The sequence below is a fragment of the Ochotona princeps genome, chromosome 1, assembly GCF_030435755.1.
Source record: "Ochotona princeps isolate mOchPri1 chromosome 1, mOchPri1.hap1, whole genome shotgun sequence".
Lineage (NCBI taxonomy): Eukaryota > Metazoa > Chordata > Mammalia > Lagomorpha > Ochotonidae > Ochotona > Ochotona princeps.
The window spans coordinates 75,098,142-75,120,477 of record NC_080832.1 but is presented as its reverse complement, the minus strand read 5'-3'; the positions used below and the strand labels follow the sequence as shown (position 1 = coordinate 75,120,477).

The 22,336-nt window shown below is 42.3% G+C and overlaps 1 protein-coding gene across 1 annotated transcript in view; it reads right to left on the bottom strand.

Moving 5' to 3' along the window:
* ME1 (malic enzyme 1) overlaps nt 1-17,608 on the bottom strand; it is a 168,787-nt gene extending 151,179 nt beyond the window's left edge. Inside the window, exon 1 of the mRNA XM_058661081.1 lies at nt 17,388-17,608. Coding sequence (XP_058517064.1) covers nt 17,388-17,465 — 78 coding nt within the window. The 5' untranslated portion in view covers nt 17,466-17,608. The remainder of the gene's footprint in view (nt 1-17,387) is intronic.
* Nucleotides 17,609-22,336: the final 4,728 nt, after the last annotated feature.

Below are 22,336 nucleotides of genomic sequence, written 5' to 3'. Positions count from 1 at the left end.
TCGGCAGCTCCACTTCCCATCCAGCTCCCTGCTTGTGGTCTGGGAAAGCAGTAGAGGACGGCCCAATGCATTGGGACCCTGCACCCGCGTAGCAGACGCAGAAGAGTTCCAGGTTCCCGGCTTCGAATTGGCGTAGCACCGGCCACTGTGGTCACTTGGGGAGTGAACCATCGGACGGAAGATCTTCCTCTCTGTCTCTCCTCCTCTCTGTATATCTGACTTTGTAATAAAAATAAATAGACAGAGAGGAAGATCTTCCATCCGATGATTCACTCCCCAAGTGAGCCGCAATGGGCCAGTGCTGCGCCCATCCGATGCCGGGAACCAGGAACCTCTTCCAGGTCTCCCACGCGGGTGCAGTGTCCCAATGCATTGGGCCGTCCTCAACTGCTTTCCCAGACCACAAGCAGGGAGCTGGATGGGAAGTGGGGCTGCCGGGATTAGAACCGGCGCCCATATGGGATTCCGGGGCGTTCAAGGCGAGGACTTTAGCCGCTAGGCCACACCGCCGAGCCCAAAAATAAATAAATCTTAAAAAAATATAAAAGATACAATCATTTAAAAAATAAATAATCTTAAAAAAAAATGAATGGCCTGTACATAGAAATCAACAAACAACTGATGACAAATATGTGGAGAAAAAGATACTTTACTCAACTGTTGATGCGAGCGTAGACTAGTACAGCCACTATGGAAGTCAGTATGGAGAGTGCTAAGACAACTAAGAATTGATCTTCCATATAATTCAGCTATCCCATTCCCAGAATCATATACAAATGAAATGAAATCTGCATATGAGAAAGCTACCTTCAATCCTATATTTATAGCAGTACAATCTACAACAGCAAAAACATGTGAACAAGTCAGTTACCCATCAACAGATGAGTGGATGAAGAAAACTGGTACATAAAATTCTGCTGTTCGCAAAAAACTGGTCCCAACCAGAAACCATTGAACTTAGTGAAATAAGCCAGTCCCTGGGGGAGCAGGGTGCTAAAGCCGCTCCTGGGACTGGGAGGGGCTATTGCAAGATGGCGGCTGGGCCAGCGCCAGGAGGCAGAGCTGGTCTTGCCAGCAGGTAAACAGGAAGTCACAGGAATAGGCTAATGCCTCCGCTGCTATTGCTGGCCTATCAGATAATGCCAAGTGCACCCACGGGGAGAAGTGATTGGTGGAGAATGATATAAAAGTAGCCCGTAAAAGTTGGACAGACGGACGGAACAGACGACTACGAAGAAAGACTGGGGGGGCGACAAGGAGATTGGGGGACAACGAGGAGAAAGACTGGGGAAGGAAGCAAAGAGTACGGGAAGAAATGTGGGAAGAAGGGTGGCAGAAAACGGGAGGAAGGGTGGCGGAAGAAGCAGAGAGGAAAGCTTAGACCAATGGGGACAGGAGCAGCAGAGAAGTGGTTTTAAACACAGCCGCTTTGGCAGTGAAGAGTCCGCTGCCAGCTTTTCCTGGACCCCCAAGAGAATGACTCGGCGTTTTAGTGTCACTGCTGCTGGCTGACGGCGACAAGTCCCAAAGGAATAAATACTATTATGTTCTCTCTGTTTCAAGACAGTCTTTATGCAAAGATACATTGCAATATGCATCTCTACTACTGAATAAAAGCAGAACATCCAATGAAATATTTAAAAATACTTTTACAGTAGGATAACTAGATTTTCTACCATTGCTGATACCCACCATATGATGATGCATTTACACAGGAGAAAGTTAAACTTGTAATGTTACTAACTGGCTATACTACTGTGATAATTTGAAGGAAAATGGCAGGAGCGGAAAACAGGGAGGGAAGGAGATGGAGCCCCTCTAACTGAAACAATGTGGTTAATTTTATTGCAATTTCTATTTGCATTCTGGTAATTAGTGATGATGGATAGTTTTTAACATAACTGTTACTTTTGTCATTCGTAGGTCTTTTGAAAAAAATTTTTAGATGCCTTACTAATTTTCAAATCAAATTATCATTACTGTTGATATTTTTACTACAAAGATGAGTTCTTCATATGTTGTGGATATCAACCCTGTATCAGGGATAGAGCACAGAAAAAGTTCTCCCATCCCACAGGAAGTCTCATCACTCTGCTTTCTTCTTTCTCTGTGCAGGTTCCCAGTTTGATATAATCCCATGTTTCTGTTTCCTGGGCTGTAATGTGGGTTCTTCTTCAAAAATGGTCTTGCCAATCCCAGAGTCCTGAAGCATTTTCCTCGATGCTTTCTTATAGTAGTTACATGGGTTCAGGTCTTATTACGCCTTTAACCGATTTTGGTTGGCTCTTTAACATGGTAAGAAATACGATTCTAATAACATTCATCTGCATGTGGCTAACCAATACTCCCAACATCACTTATTGAAGGAACTGCCTTTCCTTAACATACAATCTTGGCATCTTTGTAGATCAATTAGCTGTAGATACACTGCTTTATTTCTGGGGTCTCTAATCTGTTTCACTGGTCTACTTACCTCTCTCATGGTGTCTGAAGTTAGCTAAGACTATACGCAATTTTTATAATTACTAAGTAAGACTAACCAAGCCTTCACTACACATCATTTACATTTTTCATTGGGCAATGGGGAAAACAAATCGAGACAAGATCTTTTTCTATTCTATCAATTATGAAGTACTATATAAATGTGTATGTAACTAACAATACGTTTAAAACTGAATTTGGAGCCAGCATTGTGGAATAATTGTTGAAATCATCACCTGAGACAGCAGCATCCCATATAGGTACCAGCTCTTGTTCTAGCTGCTTCACTTCAAACCCAACTTCCTGTTAATGTGCAGAAAAGCAGTGGAAGATGGCCTAAGTAATTGAGCCTCTGCCATCCATATGGGAAACCTGTATGTCTGTATGTGGCCTGGCCCAAACATGGCCATTTCAGCCATTTGGTGAGCAAACTAACCGATGGAAGAGCTGTCTGTCTCTTTTGAGCTCGCTCTCTCTCTCTGTCCCACCCACCCCCATTTTCCTGTCCCTCTGCCTCTCTCTACTGCTCCCACTCACTCCCCTCCCTAACTCTGCCTTTCAAATTTAAAGAATAAATCTTTTTTAATGAAGTCATTAAATTTCCATCACTAATCTCACTTTCATGCATATTATGGCATGTCATAGTCTTTTATAAGAATCAGTTATAATAAATCTAAGTCAATTATTTTCATGAGAAAATAATTCCCCTCCCTATCAGATACTCAGTGTAAGTGTCGAGAAACTAATGATAGGCCTCAAATAAGTGGTGAACAATTCAAGCAGTCCTTGTACTAGGCCATACTCTTCAACAACTCTGAGACTCAACACTTTCATTATAAGATGTGAAGGCAAGAAGCATGCAAAATGTAACACCTCTTGCATCTTTGTAATATTAAAAACAAATAGTATTTTATGTTACATTGCATTTTAGTTATATATTTTGAAATACCATTTTTAGTCATCAGTATATTGCAGTTGTTTTAAGTACACAATAAAGCTTTCTAAAGAGCTTTAATGAGCATTTAGTGTTGACAGCTTTCCTATTCATCTCAATAAAAAATAAAATTTTAAGTTATTTTTATAAGCATCTTTACTAAAAAAAAGTATCTTAAAATATCACATATTTATTAGTATTTTAATATCTGTCTTCTTATAAAATTTCTCTTTGTTTAAAATAACTTAAGGAGTGCAGAGATTTCACCAAATTTCCAGAGGGAAATTTCACAAAGCGTGTTAAATATCATCCCCCAAAACTATGCTTCCGGTTCACAAGAGACACATAGCTCAGGTTGTTATTCCCAGAACCACCACAAGGTGGCTTTCTTGCTTTAGAGCCATAGCTGATGTTTTTCAGAAACATTTTCTTTTCCTTTTACAGTTGGTTTGTGGGAGTTGTGAAGTTCACCAGTTGTTCAGAGTTTTCCAGAGGAATGTATTATACAAGGAATACCATAATCTAAATCACATGATTATGGAGTCTGAGAAGTCTCAAGATCTACTATTAGCAAGCTGGAGACCCATGAGAGCCAATGGTGTATTTTCAGTTTGGAGCCAGTCAGCTGGAGACCCAGGAAAGGTTCATACCTTACTTCCAGTTCAAATACAGATTAAAATTTATATCCCAGCTCAAAGGGAGCCAGGCTAGAGGCATTTCTTCTCAATGTTTTTATTATATTCAGGCCTTCAACTGATTAGATGAGGCCCACCCATTTTAGGAAAAGAAATCTTCATTCAGTCCAAATGCTAATATCATACCAAAAAAAATCTTCATAGATACTCACAGAACAATTGGCTGTGATCAAATAGCTGTGTCAAATGACTCTGCATTTCATAGACCAACTGACATAAAATTGTCACATTTGCCAAGTATTTTGAAACAAATATCTGCTGGGTTAGTGTTTAAAATGGCTTCAGATACTACTTCAATGAAGCAGCCACATGCCAAGTATGGTCCATAGTCTCATTAAAGTCACAAATCTAGAAAAGTACAACACAATATCATACAAATAGTTATGTAACTATAAAATAACGATTTTTGAAAAACACAGGAGAAACAAACGCTATAACTTAAGAACTAATATAAATTAGGGGGTTAAAAGTGAATGTTTGAGCCCAGCATGATAGCCTAGTGGCTAAAATCCTCACCTTGCATGCACTGGGATCCCAGATGGGTGACAGTTTGTGTCCCAGTTGCTCCACTTCCCATCCAGCTCCTTGCTTGTGGCCTGGCAAAGCAGCGGAGGATGGCCAAAAAGCCTTGGGACCCTGCATCCACATGGGAGACCCGGAAGAGGTTCCTGGTTTTGGATTGGCTCAGCTCCAGCTGTTGCTGTTACTTGGGAAGTGAATCGGCAGATGGAGGATCTTTCTGTCTTTTTCTCTCTGCATATCTGCCTTTCTAACCTAAATAAATAAATGTTAAAAAAAAAAAAAGAAGTGAATGTTCACTAAGCAGTGATAATGATACTAAGGAATACTAGGATAGTTGGAGTTGAATAAGTGAAAAGCTGAATATGCAAATTTAGGAAGCAGCTCACTCTGACACAAGAAAACTCATCTTCATAGAAGCATGGAGAAGGAAACTATCAATTATGGGAAGAATGAACCTGGTAAGAGTGACAAGCATACTTTTTATCTTTTTCTTTTTATTCTTCAACAATGAAAACAAAGTTATTTAAAATACTGAGTCATCCAACCACGTGTTGGCACTGAATATCTGGGCAAACAGAGACTCTAACATGGACTGTGTCAGCCAGTGGATTCTGGAGAGATTCCATTGTGCTTAGAATGGCGAGATTGGCACCAATTCAGAGCTGGTGAACTATTGAAACCACTTGTGTAGGACCCTAGGAGCAGTCCCAATGTCGGGGACCTGGGATGGGTGGGAGGCTGGGTAGGACTTCTCCCTTTATCACCGCCTTTACCCTAAACACAGTAATAATAATGTAAAAACAATGGTCTTACACACTTTCCTGTAGCCCTTGACCCTTTGGCCCTAATCAGCTATGTAAATATTATCAAAATCAAATAATTTTTAAAATATTGAGTCATCAATCAGTTGTTATAATCATGACCTAAAACTTAAAGGCAAAATCTCTTCACATTTTCAAAGAATATTCCATTTTATTTGAAAGGCAGACAGACACACACATCAGCCATCACTGTCTGCCTCCCGGGGTGTGCATTAGCATGAAGTTGGACAGGAAATGGAAATCTAGCATACCAACTGGGAACATACATCTCAAGCAGTAATGTTCAACCAATATCACTCACCCAGGCACAAAATCTTTTAAAATTCACTGAAAGAACATTCGAGTAAAAAAATAAAACTATTTAAGAAAAAAGTAGATAATTTAGAATTGAAAAGTAACTTAGATAACATATTCATTATATGAATAAACTGACGGTGGAAAGTGTTTGTGAACTTGAACGTGAATCAACAGAAATTCACCCATCTGGGCAAGCATCAGTGGACAGTGGGTTAGGCTGCTGCCCGTGATATAGTATCATGTCAGGGTGAAATCTGAGTCCCAGCTGCTATGATTGCAATCCACGTCTCTGCCTACATTCCCGAGAACACAGTGGAAGACGGTCCCAGCACCTGGGTCTCTGCCTCCCACATGGGAGACCAGGATGGAGTTCTAGGATCCTGGCTTTGGGTAGGCCCAGCCCCAGCCACTGCAGCTTTAGGGAGTGAACCAGCAGAGGAAGGATTTCCTCTCTGTCTTCCCTTCTCTTTGACTCTACCTTTCAAATACATAAATCTTTTTCTTTTTTTTTTTTTTAACAAATTATTCAATTTGGCCCGGCACCATGGCCTAGAGGCTAAAGTCCTAGCTTTGAACATGCCAGGATCCCATATGGGTGCTAGTTTTAATCCCAGCAGCTCCACTTCCCATCCAGCTCCCTGCTTGTGGCCTGGGAAAGCAGTCGAGGATGGCCCAAAGCCTTGGGACCCTGCATCCACGTGGGAGACCTGGAAGAACTTCCTGGCTCCTGGCTTCGGATTGGCTCAGTTCTGGCCATTGTGGCCATTTGGGGAGTGAATCATCGAATGGAAGATCTTCCTCTCTGTCTCTCCTCCTCTCTGTATATCTGCCTATCCAAGAAAAAATAAATCAATTTAAAAAAAAAAGAAATTATTCAATTTTAAAAAGAAAAACAAATGCCTATCATATTACCAGATTCTCAGAATGAGAGAAAGAAAAAGAATTTGGAAAAATATAATGGTTGTGAACTTATCAAAGATGATTAGTGTACATAACTTACAAAATCAAGAATCAGCAAACCACAAGATAAATTTTAAAAACCTAGCAGAATATATTTAAAATATTGAAAACTATGAAGAAAATGTCTTTAAAACATGCAGTGATGGGGCCCCGCCGCATGGCCTAGCGGCTAAAGTCCTCGCCTTGAACACCCCGGGATCCCATATGGGCGCCGGTTCTAATCCCGGCAGCTCCACTTCCCATCCAGCTCCCTGCTTGTGGCCTGGGAAAGTAGTTGAGGACGGTCCAATGCATTGGGACCCTGCACCCACGTGGGAGACCTGGAAGAGGTTCCAGGTTCCCGGCTTCAGATCGGTACAGCACCCGCCATTGCGGCTCACTTGGGGAAGTGAATCATCAGACAGAAGATCTTCCTCTCTGTCTCTCCTCCTCTGTGTATATCTGACTTTGTAATAAAAATATATAAATCTTAAAAAAAAAAATGCAGTGATGTGAATACACACAATCACTTGAATGACTGCACATTTGTCATTGGGCACATGGGAGGCCAGAAGGAAGATGAATGGCCTGTATAAAGTATTACAGAAAAAGAGCAATCTTCCCAAAATTCTATATCCAGTGGGAACGTTCTTCTGAAATGAAGATCTTATAAAGACACTGTGAGAAGGAAAACTAAGACAACTGGCCTGCGGCAAAGAAGTTCTGTAAGAAATGCTAAAAGTCTCATTGGTTCCAATGGAGGTCGGGGCTCAGAATAGAACCAACCCAGGGGGTAAAACCACCAGCTGATCGGAGTGATGGACTGTGGTGGGCCCTGTGCTTACTAGTAGTGCATGTAGGAGCCTGGACTGGGAACACCTCAAAGTTTCTTTGGGGATTCCCCTGAACAAAATGGAGGAATCAAAACATTAACCAAGAAAAGATAGAAGATGGAGTAGCTCAATCAACCACCTCAGCTATATGTTTGCAGTGAAAAACTGGACAAGGGGAGACTCTATGATGGACTATGTCAATCAGTGGACTCTGCACCAGCCTCATCGTACCTGGATTGTTGCTGATGATATGTTGGAGCTTCTAATTGATGGGGTGACGCTCTGCTGGCTCTGCCTTCAAACCTGAGAGAGCCTCCCTAAGAGGCCGTTGAACTGGACTGGACAAGTGGGATGCTGGACTCTGTATGATGTGAGCTTGTAATTAGCGAATCCCAACGGAACTTGAGCTGTGGTTATGCATCAAGGTAAAGGAATTCACCATGGGGGAAGGGCTGGGGGTGAAGGGGGGAGAATCCCAGTACCTATGAAATTGTGTCATGTAATACAATGTAATGAATGAATAAATGAATAGAAAAAAAAAAAGAAATGCTAAAAGAAATTCTTTCTGGAGACAGGAAATGATACTGAAGAATATGTGGAATACTGGAAATGAAAGAATGCCAGAAATGGTAAGAATCTGGTAACTATATTTTTCTAAAATACGGATGAATCCAAAGGTTATGAGTATTAATTAATTACATTAAAAACTTTTACATAATACATATAATATAAATGAGACAGGAGACTTACATTATAGTAAAATTTCTACATTTAAATTAAGGTGGGAAGATGCTAACTTTAGGCCAACTATGAACAGTTAAGTGTCAATAATCTGATCACCAATGCAAGTACTAAAAAAAAAAAAAAGACTACACAAATGTCAAAATTTAAATGGAATAATAAAAAAAACACTCAAATAATATAAAATTAGATGGGAAAGCAAAAACAAAGTAATGAAAAACAGAAGAACAGATACCTAGTAAAACAGAAACCTAAACATCGTATTTACATTAAGTATAGTCTAAAAACACATGCACACACAAACTGATGTTATCAAGTTTGCAATGGTGATAAGCAAAACTGAATAGCGTGCACTGTTAATGACCTGCATGTTTCTGTCAAGGAACAGGAAATGTGCTCTGTAACTCAAATGTAAGGATTCTCAACTCCTGCTTTTAATTTGATGTCCACGGATTCTTTTAAATTAGTGTCTCCATGTCATTTAATAAGTTTTACTTCACTTCTCTTTTTTCTTTTTTTTAAAGATTTTATTGTTATTGGAAAGCCGGATATACAGAGAGGAGGAGAGACAGAGAGGAAGATCTTCGATCCGATGATTCACTCCCCAAGTGAGCCGCAATGGGCTGGTGCTCACCGATCCGAAGCCAGGAACCAGGAACCTCTTCCAGGTCTCCCACGCGGGTGCAGGGTTCCAAGGCTTTGAGCCGTCCTCGACTGCTTTCCCAGGCCACAAGCAGGGAGCTGGATGGGAAGTGGAGCTGCCGGGATTAGAACCGGCGCCCATATGGGATCCCGGGGTGTTCAAGGCGAGGACTTTAGCCGCTAGGCCATGCGGCGGGGCCCAAGCTTTACTTCTCAATGGATGACTCTAATACTTTTCCCATTTTCCCTACTGACCAACCAAATTTCCCTATGATTTGGGAAAATATAAATTTCCTGAAAAACATCCAAGGAATTCCAGTACGAACATACATTTTTATCCCTTTACTGTGTCCTGTGCCAGCGACATATATTATAGTTCTCCAATAACAGTGTCTGTTATTTTTCCTTGCACATCATATGCAATTATGTTTCTTAAATTTATTCCTAAAGTAACAAGTAAAAACTATATATAGTTATCATGTACAATGTGCTGTTCTGAAATATGTATACATGACAGAATGACCAAATGAACCTAATTAACATGTATTACTTTATGTAACATTTTCGTGATAAGAAAACTTTAAATGTACTATACAGTCGTTTTTATAGAGGTAGTTGCTACTTTTTTGGTACACATTCATAATCTTTTAACTTCTTTCAGAACTTCACCTCTCACCATTACAATGAGTTCTTGCCTTCTTTAACATTTTCTCAGATGAAGACTGCAAATAAGTTCATAGCTCATTTTTTGTTGTTTGCATCTGCCCCATTTTTTAACCTTTCCGTAACATGCTGTTCCAGATGTGTTTTTCATACACAGTACAGTTTATTTTGTGAGACAATCTATTTTATTAATGATATTATACATATATATGTTGATATGACCAAAATAAAATACTTCAAAAGCCCAAAGAAAATGGAATTAAAACATTTATTTTGGTACAAAAATATTTGGAATCCATGCATGTTTCTACGGTATGCATTTCCCATGAATTTTTGAAAGCTCTCTCAAATACATGATTTTAAATTAGTCTGTACCAAAATAAACCTGTCTTTTAATTTCATCTTTTCATAAACTCTTCTAAGTAACCTCTCATTCCTGGTAACAATTCAGTCATATTACATGCACATTTGTGTTATGTAAAAATGGAACATAATGAAGATCTTGAATCACTTAAAATGTTAAAGGCCCACAAAAGGATGAGCATGAAGGATGCGCAGGTTTCTATTTAATCTTGGTTTTAAGCAAGTAAGCACTTAAGTGTTCTGTGGATTAAACAGACAATCCACTACTACTCCTAACATTAACATTACCATCACTTCAAGATAATTAATTTAAAACAAACTTCAACATAACACGGAGATGAAAACACAAGAGGGGCTGGGACACGACAACCAAGGTAAACCTGCACAGAAAAGCAGGTTACCCTAATAATCTTTGCAAGTACGTAAAAACACAAGCTAAGTAAGTTATACAGTAGCAAAAAAAAATTTTTAAACTATGCATCATAACTCATCAGTAAATTCCAAGCAACAGTTTAAAATTGCGATAGGATAAATTCTACTTTAGTACACTAAAGACAGCAGTGGAAAGTACTGTTTGATGAAATTTTGCTTCCATCACATGAGTGTATCAGTTTGCTAAGCTTAACACCAGAACAAAGTAGCACAGACTAGAAGGGTGAAACAAGTCTGTTTTCTCCCAGTTCTGAAGGCTGAAACCTAAGATCAAGGTGTCAGCAGGTTGGTGTGATCCTCACTGAGGCTTTTCTTCTTTGGTCTGCATGAGGTCTTTCTTTGGTGTCCTAATGCTCTCTTGTAAGAACAGTCATATTAGGGCCCAGCGGCGTGGCCTAGCGGCTAAAGTCCTCGCCTTGAACACCCCGGGATCCCATATGGGCGCTGGTTCTAATCCCGGCAGCTCCACTTCCCATCCAGCTCCCTGCTTGTGGCCTGGGAAAGCAGTCGAGGATGGTCCAAAGCCTTGGGACCCTGCACCCGCGTGGGAGACCTGGAAGAGGTTCCTGGTTCCCGGCTTCGGATCGGCGCGCATCGGCCCATTGCGGCTCACTTGGGGAGTGAATCATCGAATGGAAGATCTTCCTGTCTCTCCTCCTCTGTGTATTTCTGACTGTAATAAAATGAATAAATCTTTAAAAAAAGAAAAAAGAACAGTCATATTAGAATAGGGCCCATTCTAAGAATTCATTTTAAATCAGACATCACATTAAAGTACCTCCCAAAGTGTTACAAATAGAAGTACTAGGAGCTAGGAATTTAGGATAGGAATTTGGGGATAAGTCAATTTAGCCCATAGCAATATACTTACATGCATAAGTATATGCTGTGTCACAATACACTTACATACATAAGTATATACTGTGTCACAACTCAGAAAATTCGAAAACACCAAGGACTAAATATATTCTAATATATTCTAACTGAACTCTTAACATTGTAATGAAATTTTAGAATTCCTTTGGCCTCCAGATTTTCAGACAGTCATAATATGAGGAATATTAGTACTTCTGTAGATGTTCTTCAATAATGACCTCAATATTCAAAAAAATATGGTGTTACAGGTCTAGGGTCTGGATATTAATATAGAAGCTTTATTAACCTAGCTTTTCATGCTTTAGATAAGGTTATTCATTATAAGGTTATTATTATAGTACCTAACCTCCCAAACTTCAGAAACTTCTTGTCTTTAAGTTAAAAAGCCTCAAATAGCTGAAAACAGTTGACAGCTGATTTACATGTAATCCCAGAGTCTGAAAGAAAATACTGATGTTTTAAATCCTCTACATATGCAGCGGGCATTCAGTTAAGCTTAGCAGTTAAAATGCCCATGTCCCACATCATAAAAAGCACCTACGGTACACTCCGGCATCTGGCTGCTGACACCAGCTTCCTATTACTACAGACCCTGCAAAGCAGCAGGGTAATTGGAGTCTTGCAGTAATTGGAGTCTTCTGACTCAAGTAGAAAACTATACTAAGTTCCTGGGCCCTGACTTTAGTCCCAGCCGAACTCCAGCCATTGGAGGTATCAGAAAAATGAACTGGCAGACAGGAGCTCTTTGTCTCGCTACATCCTAAACAAATTATTTCTTAAAGGTGGCATTTTTTTAAAGATTTACTTTTATTTGAAAGGTAAGTAGACACAGATCTGCTGCTACACTCCTCCAATGGTCACAACAGCTTGAGCTGAGCCAATCTGAAGCCTGGAACCAGTAGCTTCTTCTGGGTCTCTGACATGGAGGCAGCAACCCAAGGACATGGGCCATCTGCCGCTGCCTTCCCAGGTCACAGGCAGGGAGCTGAATCAGAAGTGGAGCAGCCAAGACATGAATCGGTACCCATAGGGATGCTGGCACCACAGGATGAGGCTTAGCCTACTATGTCATCGCACCAGCCCTAGCTCAAATTACTAAAAATGACAATTATCCAAATGCATTTAATAATAATCCTATTTTAATATGTATATATTGGACCCGGCGCCATAGTGTAATGGTTAAGGTCCTCACCTTTAACGCACCGGGATCCCATATGAGCTCTGGTTCTAGTCCTGGCAACTCCACTTCCCATCCAGCTCCCTGCTTATGGCCTGGGACAGCAGTGCAGGACAGCCCAAAGCCTTGGGACCCTGCACCCATGTGGGTGACCCGGAAGGAGGCTCCTGGCTCCTGGCTTTGGATCAGCACAGCACCAGTTGTTGCATTCTCTTGGGGAGTGAATCATCGGACAGAAGATCCTCTCTGTCTCTCCTCCTCTCTGTAATCTGCCTTTCCAATAAAATAAATCTTTTAAAAAATGTATATATTACATGCATTAAGTCAAAGATTCAGAAATGTTCACTCATCACAGTTCTTTTGTCATAACCCACTTTCTTCTAGCAAGTCATCTGAGGCCAGTTAAGATCAGAAATCTCTAACTGCTATTTGCAAGAATTGGGACTTCAGCTCATTTCTTACAGGCACAAAGTTTATAATGTTCACTCCATTACATCACATTTCCCACACGTGCCCTCCCCCCCCCAAAAAAATCTCAGACGTTATGCCTGTCTTCACTATTCCCGTACTCCACATCAGCAGTCTCAAAAGTCCACATGAATTTATTTTTCATTTATCACAGCACCCTTTGTTTTTGCGATATTTACTCCTACCACAGCCGCTCCAACTGCAGCAGGGTGACAGGCATCGAGGCACATGGCTGCACTTCTCCATCACCACGGCTTTAACATCAGTGGGAGCCAGGTTAAATAATTAGTTTCTCACATGGTTGGGCAACTCCCCAGAACTGGTGAATGAAATTTTTAAGGATTCACTCTGCGACAGCCTACACTGGAGAAGAGGAAGTATGAGGCATTGTTCCTCCACAATCATCAGTCCTGTTTCTCTCTCTCTCCACTACAACATACCCAAACGGGTTTTGAACTTGACTGGAAGCAAGCAACTACAAAAGCACTTCCCAGAATTCTTTTTTTTTTTTTAATTTAGAAGTGAATAATGCTCACCAAAATTAGCATTGATAAAATATTACCACCATCTTAAACTGAATCAAACTGCTCAAAATATTGAGCAGTGATGTCTTTCAGTTATTTAAATAGATATATGTTTTTATAGATATAGAAACTCTATAATACCAAGTTAAAGCCCTGTCAATTAGTGTTTTCTACCACACAGAAATACGGTGACCTAAACAAAAAGTCACAATTTTGGGCCCGGCAGCGTGGCCTAGCGGCTAAAGTCCTCGCCTTGAACACCCCGGGATCCCATATGGGTGCCGATTCTAATCTCGGCAGCTCCACTTCCCATCCAGCTCCCTGCTTGTGGCCTGGGAAAGCAGTCGAGGACGGCCCAATGCCTTGGGACCCTGCACCCACGTGGGAGACCTGGAAGAGGTTCCTGGTTCCTGGCTTCGGATCGGTGAGCACCAGCCATTGCGGCTCACTTGGGGAGTGAACCATCGAAGGGAAGATCTTCCTCTCTGTCTCTCCCCCTCTCTGTAAATCTGACTTTGTAATAAAAATGGATAAATCCTTAAAAAAAAGTCTCAATTTTGTTGTTTGTAGAATTTTGAATCATTACTGTCACATAAGATCATTATTTTCCCTTTTTGAGTCATTATTTATCTATTACATGAAAACTGATAAAAATAGGAAACAACCTATCTAAATTAGAAGCTATCTTTGAAACTGATGTACATGGAATGTCAATTTAGACACAGAAATATAGGACAAGTAAAGAGTAATCCAAAAAATAAATAGTGCAGACTATGTCCTATTGCATCTTGTAAATGTGAGGGAGATGTGTTCTTCCAACTGCTAGGATAAAGCCCCTGTGGAATGATGTGCGCTTGAACAGAAGCACCAGTAACGCAGGGACTCATCTGAACTACTGCCGATGAAGATCCTATTTCTCTTAGGTTATTCATTTTTTTAATTTAATCATACACCAGTAATTTTGTCATGACTAAAAACCTTCTCCAAGGTATCCAGCAGGCAACATAATATAATGGTATACAGAGTCAACTGAGCATCAGACTACAATGTGAATGTTCTTTTATGAAATTAAACAATGCAAATATCTTAGGATAATGTACAAACTACCACTTTAAATCTGCCTGTTATTAAAGCTAAATATATTTTGAAAACAAAACATGGGTTAATCATTTACTAAATATTTAATGTACAGACAAAATAATTTACTGCATATGTACAAAATATATACTACATATTGTGATTCCTCCCCTACAAGAATTGAAATCAAGGAATAAAAGATACATTTTACTAAATGTATTTTAGTAAATACAAACGCTATGGACACAGTGAATACGTGAACAAGCTAGTAAGTATAAAAAAACTAAGATCATTAGAAAAAGCTTTCCTAGAGATTTTTTTTATTTAATTTTTTTTAAAATTTGTTTATTTTTATTGGAAAGGAGGATATACAGAGAGGAGGAGAGACAGAGAGGAAGATCTTCTGTCCAGTGATTCACTCCCCAAGTGAGCACAACGGCTGAAGGTGAGCCAGTCCGAAGCCAGGAGCCTTCTCCTGGCCTCCCACCAGGTGCAGGGTCCCAAGGCTTTGGGCCGTCCTCGACTGCTTTCCCAGGCCACAAGCAGGGAGCTGGATGGGAAGTGGAGCTGCTGGGATTAGAACCGGCGCCCATATGGGATTCCGGTGCGTTAAAGGCAAAGACCTTAATCATTACGCTATTGCTCCAGGCCCAATGAAGATATTTCTTTCATACCTACAGCTGGGTCAGATAATAATAATGAGACGAAACTCAGAAAAGAAATTACTATTTAAATTACCCACAGGTATGGTGAGGAAGGTACTGTGGTAGTATGACTGAAGATGATGTTACATGGCCAAGTGGCAGGCTAGCTGCTGTTATGGGAAATTAAGATATATCTGCCTCTCTCAGGAACCAAACTATCACAAAATTTGAAAAGAAACACGCAAGTCCTACAGGTCTAGTGTGCAGAGCGGATCAACAGGTCCCATGGTAAGACACTGTAGCTTCCATGAGGTGCCTCACAACTGCCTTAACATTGAAAAAGAGGAGCATTGGGCCCGGCGCCATAGCGTAGTGGGCTAAAGTCCTCGCCTTGAACGCCCCGGGATCCCATATGGGAACCGGTTCTAATGCTGGCAGCTCCACTTCCCATCCAGCTCCCTGCTTGTGGCCTGAGAAGGTAGTCGAGGACAGCCCAATGCTTTGGGGCCCTGCACCCGTGTGGGAGACCCAGAAGAGCTCCTGGCTCCTGGCTTCAGATTGGAACAGCATCGGTTGCTGCAGTCACTTGGGGAGTGAATCATCGGATCGAAGATCTTCCTCTCTGTCTTTCCTCCTCTCTGTATATCTGCCTTTCCAATAAAAATAAATACATCTTTTAAAAAAAAAAAAAAAACGGAGGAGCAAAGTTTATTCCTCTGTCCCGAAGCTGGTGAACTAGATTTTGAAGCTGCTCGGATTCAGATAGCATAGTTCAAGTATAAGTTCAAAAATGTGTCCCTAACACACTTATTATACTGCACCTTTCATACCTGTGGTGGAAGATCTTCGTGAAGTAGGCATTTATCCTCACAGATAAACACCAGTCAAAAGGATTGGAACATCATAAATCCATGATGTAAACACACTGCAGGAACAATCACCTCGCTTAGGGTTAGCTACCTGTTCCATCCACTACCTCTTACCTGACACTCCCGGTCCTGACATGTGGAAAATCAAACAGGCTATACAAGCTATGCGGTCCTTGTTAAATGTCAGCCATAATTTGGTTATTAATTACAGCATGCAAATAACACATGAAAGTCACACATTGTTTTGCCATACCATGTTCTGCCTTTGCTCTACTGAAAATACACCCAAATCCAAAGAGTAAGAAAAAGTATGAAAAAAATACCAAACTGGTAACTGAATTTACTTTAAAGAAAAATTATAGGTAGGAGTTCTTCAAAATTTCATGCTATATGACCACAAAGAGTAAGTTATCATAGTTTTGAAAAAGCTGCAGATTACCATAAAAATAATGAAGAATTCGCAGTAACTATAGGTTATGAAAGAAATCACAAATTTTTAAGCCATTAAAAGTTACCACCAACATGACTGGTAGAGGTGCTGGAGGGAAACCTGAGGACTAGCTCTTCATGAAAAAAGGTGTCTTACTAACAAGACAACCAAGGTAACTAAACAGAACCTGTGCTGACTGATGGCATTTTCAGTGTACTGAATACATAAAAGTCAAAAGCACACCCAGTGAGAAGCACAAAGGCTTAGAGGTGCAAAGTACCCAATTCTGAAGCGTTTTCCCTTCGAGAACGACTTAAAAAATGAATAAGAAAAAGTGGCTTTACCCAGTGCCTTGTCTAAGACTGGGCTTTCCAACCAGGCTGTGCGAAGTGTTGAGGCGCATTCCCAGACTCTGCCCTGTGTCGCTCCAGAAACCAGCAGGCTCTGGACCACGACACTGACGCTGCAATCCAGGCCGGACCAGCAGGGCCACTTCTGGGCTGCACAGCAGCCTCCCCTCGATTGCCACACTGAGTGGAACCAGTAAGTGGGTGGCACGCTCAGGCCCGCCTGGCAGCCAGCCTGCCACCGTCACAGAAACCACTCAGTTCGCGCCAGTCGTCTGACACCCCACACTTTGCCCAGGCTCTGCTTTTTGAATGAAAGCAGCCCAAAAGTATCATGGACAAGTTACATCTTCCTTGTTCCCAAAACGGGATGCCAAAAGGGGGACAGGAACCGGCACCGCCCCGCCATCACGTTCCAGGTCACAGACCCACATTCGGTGTCCCCCCACTAATGCCGTCCCCAACCGGGCACCCACAGCCTCCGACCTCTCGCCAGGCGCGGTCCCCGGGTGGGCGGGCGGAGGGGCGAGGCCATGTTGCGAGGCCCCAAGTGAGGGGCCTGCCCGGGGAGCAGAGGTGCGGCTGGGCTGCCGGGGGACACCTGAGGTTTACCTTGTTGAGGTGGGGGTTCCTCGTGAGCAGGTAGCCGCGCTGGTGGGTGTGGCGGCGGCGGGGAGCTTGGGGCTCCATGGCTGCGTGCAGGCGCGGCGGCGGCGGCGGGGTCGGTGCGGAACGCTCGGCGGCACGCGCGGTGCGGCCGGCGGATGCTGCTGAGGCGCCGGCGCTGAGTGTGGCGGCTGGCGACTGCCGCGCGGCGAAAAGCCCCGAGCCGGGGGCGGGTGTGGGTGGCGAGAGGGGGTGGACGCGGCGGGAGGAGCCCGCGCGATGCCGGTGTCCCCAGCAGGGCAGCCTGTGGGAAGCGCTGAGTCATGGCAGATCAGCCGAGGCGGCGTGTGAGGAGGAGGAGGAAGAATGTGGCCCTGGCGGCCACGCCGGTGCCTGAGGGGAGGTGACCTGCGGCGGGCCCGACCGCACCAGCCGGACCCCTAAAGCTGTCCTTGGCTCCCTGACCCCTGCTCGCTGCCGCCAGTCCTCCCTCCATGTGTGGCATCCTCCTAGTGCCTGCCACAGAATGTTTTCACCCTGGCCAGGGTTAGGTCGGGTTACCCTGGCGCCCCAGAACCTTCGGGAAATCGGGTCAGGCAGAGAGGGCGGCTTCGGGATGGGAGGACTCGGGAGGTGCAGCTGTGGTCGGCGACAGAAAGAGTCCACCGCCAGGAAACTGGCTTCCCTTTCCTGTGAGTCTCTATCCACCGACCTCGCCGCACTGGCCTGAGCACTAGCATGCCCGGGAGCCTGAGGCAGGCAAGAGGGAAGCCAACCTTGACCCAGAAAGCCTCCGTGGGACTGGGTACAGAGTCAAGGAGGAGAGCTAAGGCCCCTACGCCCTGACGCTGCCTGTAATTATCCATGGGCATTCAACCTGAATACCATTAAAATAAGACACAGGTGTTAGGGTGTTAAGAGACCCAGTGGACAGCCCTAATAATCTTGCACATTTTGTTGTTGTTTTTTTTTTTTTTCCAGAGAGTTCTGGAAGCCAGGGTGTTCAAGAAACACTGCTGTCGCGGAGTAACGATAGGTTTCTCAATCTTTCAGAGCTTGGGTTTCTTCTGTCGTCAAAGGAAACGCTCAGAACAAATGATCCACCAGCTCTGAAAACTTGGTCGTGTATTATTGATATTTACACTTTCAGGCTCCGGGACTGGAGGAGTTGTGAGATCAAAGGCAGCTAAGAGGAGTGTCTGAGCTGCAGACTGGCTCAGCAGATAATAAAGCTTTCTATGGCCCAGTTTCCGTTTCAGGAGAAGAAGATGACTCGCCTCTGCCCTGTTCATCTCTGTATATTGTATTACATAGCACGGCATTCAAGGTTGTCAGTTTTACATCTCCCTCACTGACACACGCTCAGCCTTGGTGTTTTCATCTTCGTTTCCAACGTTACTTTTCTCAATGTTACTTTTGACTCTAAAAGCACTTACCTTCAGAAACTTTCTGGGCCTAGTCTTTAAATTATCTAGAATCAGAATCAATTGTGTTTAAAGAGTGCTTTATTGGCATCACAAAGGTCTTTGAAAGCATCCCTTGCATTTAAATGGCACCTTTCATTGTGAATTCGATAATCCCTAAGTACTTAGCCCTGCCACATCTCAAAAGGAGGTATACTTTTAAAAACCGGAATCGGCTCTCATGAATTAAAGGAGGCACATTACAATTAGAGTTTTATATGAGATAAAAACAGTTTTTAACAGCAGACCAAGGGTGCCAAATTAAGATGATCAGAAAAAACAAAAATTTTAGTACCACACACCTTTTTATAATGAAACTCATTATATAAATTTAACAGGCTATATGTCTATTCGCGTATCTGGGATTTGTCTACAGCTTGGAAAGCTGATATGGAGATTAAACCAAAAACGCACACAGTCCTGTCCCCCTACCCGCCCTGCCCTTGTCCCGCTCCCGCCCCAGCCAGCACCGCAAAGGGATTTCGATACTCTTCAGTGAAGGTAGAGTTAACAGATTTCGTCTGCATGTTTACCACTTGCTAGAGTTGTAGTCAGCTTGAATGACTACCAGATATGGCCTAGCCTATGCAACCTGCTTTTACACAAATGTTGCTTAGAACATCAAACTTTTCAGTGTTTTCTAATATTTTGTAAGATTAGGTTTTACATACAAAGACACATGGTGGGGGGAAGGAACGCCTGTAGCTTTAATTTGCTTTGTGAGAACCACCTGTGCACAAGTGGTAACATTTAGAATGAATGTGACTCATAACTTAAGGAATAAGAACCTGTAGGTTTATAGGAAACAGTTGAGAATACTGTAAGTCAAAATGAGATTTTTTTCTGCTCAAATTTATTACACAATAGTTTTACAGCAGAGATTAAAACATGACTATAGTAGAGTCGCTGCTTTTATGTCATTAAGAGTATAAGTAGAGAAATTGCGAAGTAGAGAAATTTGAATAGCAATTCAAATGTTCTACATTCCTAAGAAAAGGTAATTTAATGGAAAACAAAAGATGTTGCTGTATGGCAGTTTGTAATGCTAGATTAAGCTCAGGATTCCTGCTGTGGCCAGGGCCAGTGCCAGTGCCGGTAGTTGCAAACCTCTGCGCAGTAACCAGTGGACATAACATCTCTCTGTAGCTTTGAATTTCAACCAAAGGAAAAATTTATTTAAAAAAACGAAAGAAATACTCTACCAGCTTTGAAGAGGAAAGAAATAATTGGTTTAGGGCCCGGCGGCGTGGCCTAGCGGCTTAAGTCCTTGCCTTGAAAGCCCCGGGATCCCATATGGGCGCCGGTTCTAATCCCGGCAGCTCCACTTCCCATCCAGCTCCCTGCTTGTGGCCTGGGAAAGCAGTCGAGGACGGCCCAATGCGTTGGGACACTGCACCGCGTGGGAGACCCGGAAGAGGTTCCAGGTTCCCGGCTTCGGATCGGCGCGCATCGGCCCGTTGCGGCTCACTTGGGGAGTGAATTACTGGACGGAAGATCTTCCTCTCTGTCTCTCCTCCTCTGTGTATATCTGGCTGTAATAAAATGAATAAAATCTTTAAAAAAAAAAAAAGCAAAAAAAAAGAAATAATTGGTTTAGACAAAAATACATTGTCACAGAGACATTAAAAGTAGTAATTTAGAATATGGAGCCTAAAAAAAAAAAGAACATGGAGTCTAAGACTCAACACAGTAACCTAGCGGCTAAAGTCCTCCCCTTGCGTGCACCGGGATCCCATATGGGTGCTGGTTCTAATCCTGGCAGCCACGCTTCCCATCCAGCTCCTTCCTTGAGGACCAAAGCCTGGAGACCAAAGCCTTGGGACCTTGTACCTGCGTAGAAGAGGATCCTGGCACCTGACTTTGGACCAGCTCAGTTTGGGCTGGCAGCTGCAGACACTTTGGGAGTGAATCAGTGGATAGAAGATTTTCCCCTCTAGCTCTCCTCCTCTCTATACCTCACTGTCCATTAAAAAAAAAAAAAAGTATATGGAGTCTAGAATCAGACTTCCTTGGCTCCTCTTCCAGCTTTGCTATCTCCAGCCGTGTACTCTTGGCAAATCACTAACCTGTCTGTCTCCTCAAAAACACTCCTAACTACTACAGTTTGTAAATATTTACCAAACGTAAGTAAGATAAGCAAGCACATTGTTCTATGTACTAAGTTTAAATCTTTAAGGAACCACTATCCAATCCTAGAAGAATCTTAATGTTCTAAGAATACAAATTTTACTTATAATGTAAATAGTCAGAGATTTGGCATTAGAAAGTAAAATTCTTCTGTTTGAATTATTTTTATAGATTTACTTAATGTTACTTGAAAGTAAGAATTAGAGAGACAGAGAGATATTCCATCTGCTGATTCACTCCCCAAACGGCTGCAAGGTCCAGAGTTGGATGGGCCCAAAGGCATGAGCCAGGGATATCCTCCATGTCTCCAACCTGGGCTTAGGGTCCCAAGGCCTGCAGCCATCCTCCACTGCTCTCCCAGGGCATTTGCCAATGAGCTGGAGCAGAAGGGGAGCAGCTGGGACACAAGCCAACACCATTATGCTCTTGCCACACACTGAGGACTAGCTTGTTAAGCCACTGTGCCACTGGCCCCTGTTTGTGATTTGTAAGTAAACAGTTTCTGAAATTGTTTAAATTTAATGTTTAAATTGGAGAGTAGCAATACATAAAATATAAATAAATCCATGTTTTAATTTCTATTTTTATTTTTCCCAGGTGCTAGCACAGTATAGCTTCTATCATATATCATTTATCTATCTAGATCATGCACTGCGCACAAAAACTTACTCCTTACAGTATCCATCCAAACCTCTTCTGCAGCTTGAAGAATAACAGCAACAAAAAAAAGCTAGTAAGATTTTCCAAGAAGCAAAGAAATTATGTTGCCTCATACTTTGAAAAACATTTTAAGTTATTCCAGGTATGTATTTTTTGGTAAGAAACAGATTATCTCAAATTATAGTAATACAAAACAGTAACAGTCATTACAGTATATGTCATGGTTTCTGTGCATTAGAATTGTGGATGAGTTTGGCTGGTTAGGTTTGGCCCAAAGTTTACCATGTGATTGTTGAAACTGATTGAATTGGGGAAAAAGTTAGTAGCAGAGGTTAACTTGTTAGAATATCAGAAACTAGCCCTTTCTTAAATCATTTATTTACTTGGGGAAAGGCAGAGAGAGACTGGCAGATGGAGAAAGATCTTCCATCTGTTGGATCACTTCTCATATGCCTGAAATGGTCTGAGCTGGATCAAGCCAAACCCAGAAGCCCCGAACTATCTCTAGGTCACTTATGTGTGCAGCAAGGACCCACATACCTGAGCCATCCTGCCTCCTCTCAGGTGCGCATTAGCGAGAACCTAAAAATTGGACTCAGAAAGAGAGCAGTCTGAGATGTAGGTATCCCAAGCAGCATCTTTTTTGCTTGTTTGGTTTGGGTTGGGTTTTTTTTTTCTTAAGATTTATTTTATTTTTATTGAAAA